The sequence below is a fragment of the Nicotiana tabacum genome, chromosome 3 (assembly GCF_000715075.1).
Source record: "Nicotiana tabacum cultivar K326 chromosome 3, ASM71507v2, whole genome shotgun sequence".
Taxonomy (NCBI): domain Eukaryota; kingdom Viridiplantae; phylum Streptophyta; class Magnoliopsida; order Solanales; family Solanaceae; genus Nicotiana; species Nicotiana tabacum.
Window position 1 is genome coordinate 140,079,104 of NC_134082.1, and position 7,024 is coordinate 140,086,127.

At 33.5% G+C, this 7,024-nt stretch overlaps 1 protein-coding gene across 2 annotated transcripts; it reads left to right on the plus strand.

Annotated features, from left to right (window-relative positions):
• Window positions 1-4,984: 4,984 nt before the first annotated feature.
• On the plus strand, window positions 4,985-7,024 carry LOC107832140 (pathogenesis-related thaumatin-like protein 3.5). Of its 2 annotated transcripts, none has more exons than XM_016659949.2 (3): window positions 4,985-5,478; window positions 5,689-6,352; window positions 6,709-7,024. In XM_016659949.2, exons 1-3 carry the CDS (start codon window positions 5,409-5,411, stop codon window positions 7,007-7,009), a joined length of 1,035 nt encoding a protein of 344 aa, XP_016515435.1. In that variant the 5' UTR covers window positions 4,985-5,408; the 3' UTR covers window positions 7,010-7,024. The 2 variants fall into 2 exon arrangements, with proteins under 2 accessions (XP_016515435.1, XP_075106083.1); XM_075249982.1 differs by having other exon boundaries at window positions 5,457-5,594.

The window sequence follows — 7,024 nt, forward strand, 5'->3', positions numbered from 1 at the left end:
TAAATTCATCGTAAGCTCACTAGGTGAAATACTGGTAATTGATATCGTGGACTTACTCTCCATCTGAGTATACATGTTGGATCAATGGAACTAGAGCTATTAATTATGATGTTCACTTGACCTAAATTAACAGTATACTCTCCATTTGAGTTAGATCTGTTTTAATTATTGGAGTGAATAATCTGGCATTACATACATATGTTACATGAGTAGTTCTTTTCCCATTGAAATTGCTATTCAATATGCATGACATATATGTGTAGTGTGTTTAAAAATTTTGTACTAAAAGGTTATATACAATTGACTGAAAATAATAATATAGTCTCCATCTGAGTTGGTTCTATTTATTTTTGGATTGTATAATTCTTGCATTATATAATATACTTTGCATGAATGATTCTTTTCCCATCGAAATTTATTATTCGAGATGCATGTATGTATATAAATATTGAATGCAGTCTGAATTTTACTATTCAGTGTTTTAACTTATTGTGATCTATGTAATGTTTTTATCTCAACTCTACAATGACTTTATGCAATTTATCGTATTACTTGTTAAAATTTTCTTTTAGTGATAAGACATTAATTTAAATGATTCAATATATGTACTTTTTGTTAGAAGGAATTTAATTCCGGTTTCTGGGCAAAATAAGAGATGGATATTTGTTTTATTTTTTGAATAACTCTTGATTTATTGAACTTGATAAACATTTTATCTCTTGTGGTACATGAATGCATGACCTTGTTATTGTATATTAATGTCTCTCCTGAACAGAACAATATAAGTCTACCTCATAAGAGAATATGTTCTTCAAAATTGAGTAAAACATATCTGTGCACTTTTGTCTAAGTCATATTAATCTGGATAGGATTTCAAGTTGGTCAAGGATGGACCTTAAGGTTCATTGAAAGTAGAGGCACTACCAACTTGTAGATCCTATTTGGAAGGAAATTTGACTAAACGTTGTTTCCCTTCAAAAGGAAATAAAGCTAGTGATAAGCTAGAATGAATCCCTTCTGATTTGTATGGTTAAATGAACATACTCGTAAGAGATAGTTTTGAGTATTTTGTGGCGTTCATAAATGATTACTCAAAATATTAATATATTTATTTGATGCACCGTAAGTCTTAATGAATTAAGTAATTCAAGGTTTTTAAGACTTGAAATGGAGAAACACCAAGGAAATATATTAAGTTACTACAAATTGATTGTGGTGGTGAGCACCTCTCAAAAGACTTCTTTAGTTACATATCAGAATAAGGGATTACATCTCAATTGTCTACACCGTAAACTCCATAATAGAGTGGTGTAGTAGAAAAAAGAAATAAGTCACTTTTGAACATGGATAGATTAATGATGTGTTATTCAGATTTGCGTTATTTATTTTTGGAATATTTCTTGGAAACTGCAAATTGCATTCTGAATTTAGTTCCTTCTAAGTTAGTACATGGGACATTTATAGAACAATGGACTAAATGTAAGCTCAGTATGTGGCATGTTCAGATATAGGATTGTCCCGCATATGTGCTGAAAGGGAAAGCGGATATGTAAGTTGGAACTAAGAATGAATAGGTGCATCTTTATTAAATATCCAAGAAAACGAATGGAGTTTTATTTTATTGTCCTAAAGAAAATAAGGCAATTGTTAAAACAAATGCATTTTTCTAGATAAGGATTGTTTAATAAAACATATTCCTAGAAGTAAATTATTTTTACAGGAATTGGGCAAAGAAATAACTAGATGTTCAAGAACATCAAAACTCACACGTCGGAATTGATGTTCCATTGCATTTAAGTAGTGGGAGAACGTTAATAGACATGATATCCCTTTATCGAGTGGGAGTGATGTTTGAATAGTGAACACTACAGTAAGAAGTCACTAATATTTCAATGTCGTAAGGTAATGAAGGTAATATTAGTAGTACTTCGTCGTAGTGGCAGAATGCTAAAGAAAATCATAGTTCGGTGTACACTCTTGGGATAGTTTCGGTAACATGATCCTTTAAGAGTTTAATACCAAACTAGATAGTTACGACAAAGCACTATTGGACAAATATTGCGTCAGACATAACTTGACAAGATTCTTTAACAAAATCTTATTTTGGTGAAGACTTTTAATAGTCATGTAAAAGAATGCTTGAGAAAGTTGTAGATGCATGGTTATGAGTCTAAGTGGGAGAATGTTGGGGCATATACTATTAAACCATGCATTTGAATATAGTATATTCTAATAATTGTCATGGTTAAAAGTTTAAGTTGGAGATTGTCGGGATATATACATTAACCATGGGTTTGGTTTAGATATAGTATTTATTATAAAATAATTATTTATGCAATTTTAATAAAGTTTTAAATTTAGCATATATTAGCATGTGTCATTTGCTTATATCGTAGATGATTTAGTGTATAGAGTTTAGCTTATACACGAAAAATTAAATCATCGGTTCTTATAAGCATAAAGTTTGAGTTCACAATCTAATGTTGGAATTGGACAAACCATCATGGATGATTGTAGCACAAGATTAAATATAATTTATCTTGATTATGGGAATGGTTTAATTCCAACTTCTTGTGCTAGTACATTTTGTATGTATTGAACGAACCAAGTAGAGATAAATATTTTATACTGACTTAATAAAATAAACTCTCTAACCATTAAATGTACTTATACTCTTAATCTTGATATAATTATTATTAGCAGTGTACATTATTATTGTTTTGATTTATTAAAAGGCGAGATTCTTTCGTGGGTCAATATGCCTGGTAAATTGGATAATAATAATAATGTACATTGGCAAAGTAATAGTTAGTTGATGGAATTCATGTCTCGGTTTAGAGATTGATGATACACCTTTATGAAAGCTTATAAGTTTTCATGTGTAAACCCGGCCGGTGAATTTTGTATCCGACACATAAAATAAGTTAAGCGAAAGTCTAAAGGAATTAATCAATAAATTAAATCGTCAGTAATTTAATTTAATTGATTAGTATCTGAATCTTAACATGGGGAGTTAAATAAGATTTAATAGATGAATTTCGAAATTGAATAAGGAGTGCAATTATGGATTTTTAGCAGAATAATTCGTAATTAATTATGGTGGATATTAATTTCGAAAATTATAAATTAATTCCATAATTGAAAGCCTTGTTAATTAAATTTTGTGGTCCCTGCTGTGCCTATTTAATAGAAAATACATGAATTCTTTTTCTGGTGGAAAAGAAAACTCAACAGGTTTTGGAAAAGGATTTTAACCCTTAAAACTTGTGCTATAAATAAATATGGTTTTCCACTTAGAGGGAGGACAGAGAGTGGCCGAATTTTTCAGTCTTTTTCTTAGAAAATTTCGCCCACACGAAATTACTATTTCCGGGTATTATTTGGATAAAACAGTAGAAGACCGTGGAACGTTTGAAGATCACGATTGTGCGAGTGATGTAGATTCCATTGAGAAGTTATGGAACTGACGACTCACGTGATAGAAGAGATATATTTACGCTGCAAGAGGTAACTCGTGAAATCTCGTTTATACTAGTTGTCTAGATTACATGTGATTTTGATACTGTGATTGCTTCCACTGCTTATTATAATCCATCAATACCATATAAGCCTCATTTTCTGCATCTTAAAATAGGTTCATTGAATATTTTGTCGAACTGTTTCAAAAAAATACTTATGTGATAACGGGTGTTCTTCTGAAATATTCGATATTTTAAATATCTCATTGATTAGTACTCAATAACTTAACTAGATAAGTTATTTGAAGAAAAAATACATAATATATGATCATATATTTTTCTAAAAACTCAAATATCTTGGAACAAAATCATTTTGCCATAAGGACTAACATTTGAGACAAGTTGTAGTATTAAAAATTTATAAAAAAGTTTCTCTTTTTCAATAATTTTATACGTCTACTAAGCTAGGATTACGAATTTGGGACTTTGTAATCACGGCACTAAAAAGGATTGAATTTTTTCCCTAGAGCTAGTTTGTCGCTGTTTTTCTGCCTTTGCCGGCAGTTGGAAGTGTTTTAAGTTCCAGTCGTTTGGGATCCTAACTCCAGTAATGGTCTCTTTTTTTACGTATCTTAATTATCTTATCGCCGTGTTGATGTCTAAAGTCAAAAGTTATGTATCCCTTTTCCCAAACAGGAATTTCTTGAGGAAATGTCATGTAGGATTTCTACAATTCAAACTCCATAATGGAGTTACTTTACAAGCCTAGAAGTTGCACACACTGTAATTGGGGGAAGGTCACCTATCGTTTTCTCTGTGTCCCGTCCAGTTCCCCTTTTCATATTGGACAAAAGTTACCCCTTCAACGCAATTGTAGTAATGCCGTTTGAGAGAAAGCTATAGTAATTTAGCTAACATTCACAAAAAGAATGTATTGTTTGAGTTACACCTCAAAATATTGTTAGTCATGATCTTAGGTACTGTTATCTCACACCTCAAAATAGTTCATATTTTGGTCTTCAGTATGCTAACATGTTTTAATTTTAAGGAACTAAGGACATAATTACAAACTGCAAAGGTGTAGACAATTTACAGGTGAAATTATTGAATGGGATGTTTGTTTCTTCAAATAAGTTAGTGCATCACAAAAGGTAAAGACCTCATTGCAAAACTAAACGGAAAATGTATTTGCTATGAGCCTGTCTTAGTAGAAATCTATTAAATTCAGGAGCTAGATTTTCAGCCACGTTTTATATTAAACGAATGAAAAAGGAAACAAACAAATAAATAAATGAAGGGGATAGGCATCCACATCTAGATAGCTCACAATAGGCTATTGCTTTGTCTATACAAAACTAGTCTGTAATTCTCATCCATCCGTTCCTTTCAAATAATTCTAATATGATACACTTTGTTTAATCATTAAGTACTTCTTTTGATATTCCGTAGTAAACTTGTTAGCTAATTAATTTTGGTATTTGCAACAGTATATATACACAATTTACAATGTCAGTAAAATGCATTCCATTGGTGAAAAGGGGATTCCCCACCACTACGCACCATCGACCAATACCCCTACTTTTGTTGTTTATATATACAAAAAAACTCCATTTCTTATCTTTCAAAGATTCCTTCCTACACACCCTCAGTTGAGTCATTTCACACAACCACCTACCCTCCTTAATTTCCCCATTCATATTGCCAGGCCCCGTAGCTTCAATTTACAATTCGTTATGGCCTTGGTGTAGTAATTCATAGGTGGTCATCCCTTCTTTCTTCTGCATTTCTTTCTAATTACTCCACCATTTCTCATTATCTCCAATTAGTACTACTTATTATATCCCACCAACCAAGACACCACTATCACCATTGGCTCTTCGTTAATTCTCCAAATTAAGTTGCAAATTTATCAGTAAATTAGTTATACTACTAGAAATATAGTTACCAATTATGAAAATCCTTATGGCCATCTCCAGTGCTTTGATGATTCATAGCGTTATTGTGCTCATCTTCTGTGAAGGTAATGAAGGAATGCTCATACTTTTGCCATGTTTAATTTGTCTGTAACAGACATTTGTTTTATTTGGATTCGTATCACATGTATGGGCACTGAAAACAGGGTTTCACCATTTCTTGGTAAAAATTCATTCTTTATTCAAAGGATTATTAAGAATTTTCACATTTTTATTGGTCTTTCATTTGGTTCATGTTTTTTTATTTTCTTGTGTAGGTATATTGGGGGCTACGTTTACATTTGTGAACAAGTGTGACAAAACTGTGTGGCCTGGAATTTTGGGCACTCCAAAACTGGACAGTACTGGTTTCGAGCTTACCAAAGGCAGTTCTCGTTCATTTCAAGCACCGACCGGCTGGTCCGGTCGTTTTTGGGGCCGAACCGGCTGCAACTTCGACGACTCAGGAAGCGGTTCATGTGCCACAGCCGACTGCGGTTCCGGCCAAATGGAGTGTAACGGTGGAGGAGCCACACCTCCGGCGACACTAGCCGAATTCACACTCGGGTCGGGTTCGCAGGATTTCTATGATGTGAGCTTAGTGGACGGTTACAACTTACCCATGATGGTAGAAGTTAGTGGCGGGTCGGGTCCATGTGCCTCCACGGGTTGCAACGTGGACTTGAACCAAAAATGTCCGACGGAGCTGATGGTGGACGGCGGCGGCGCTTGTAGAAGCGCCTGTGATGCTTTCAGGACTCCACAATACTGTTGTGAAGGTGCTTATGCTTCGCCGGCGACGTGCTCGCCGTCGGTGTACTCGCAGATGTTCAAGTCGGCGTGTCCCAAATCCTATAGCTACGCGTACGACGATGCCACAAGTACATTCACATGTTCTAATGCCAATTACATCATCACATTTTGTCCCTCCTCTCTACCAAGGTAAATAAAATCAAGTTATAATCATCAATATTATAAAATATTCTATATCATTAATGCAATTTAACAAATATAATAGCAAAATTATAATTCAATTCAAGGTAATTAATCATGTTCAATATTGGAAATCAAATTAATATGGAGGTACGAAAATTTTATGTATTGCCAATGTATATTTTAATTAATGTCAAAAAGAAAAGAGCGTAGATACCATTTTACAATTAGTAGTAAAATTTAGAAGGTGTATAAAATTTTAATGCATTATGAAATACATTAATAGTTCAGGAAAAAAAATAATACTTGAACATGACCTTTACCGAGGTTTAAAAGATCTAATGAATTTTCTTCTTTTCTTGCAGCAAAAAATCTTCAAAATCAGACGGGTCGACGGATGGGTCAGGTAGTGAGTCAGGATCCGGGTCATTTCCAGGTACTGAATCAGGCACAGGGTCAGAGACTGGAGCAGGATCCGGGTCACTTCCAGGTTCTGAATCAGGCGCAGGGTCAGGGTCAATGGGTCAGGCAATGTTAGCGGATGGATCTTGGTTAGCAAGTTTGGCTACGGGGAGCTCGGCTAGTAATCAACCGTCAAGGGTTATTCAATTTATACCACTAATAGTGGCTTTTGTATTATTTATAGGTTCACTTTTGAAATTATAGAGTTTAACATTAAAA

Excerpts from the sequence above, each read along its gene's own strand:
- LOC107832140 (XM_075249982.1), top strand. The coding sequence starts at position 5,507 with ATGTTTAATTTGTCTGTAACAGACATTTGTTTTATTTGGATTCGTATC. Across the intron at positions 5,595-5,688 it reads CAGGGTTTCACCATTTCTTG|GTATATTGGGGGCTACGTTT; the intron begins GTAAAAATTCAT and ends TTTCTTGTGTAG. Across the intron at positions 6,353-6,708 it reads TGTCCCTCCTCTCTACCAAG|CAAAAAATCTTCAAAATCAG; the intron begins GTAAATAAAATC and ends CTTTTCTTGCAG.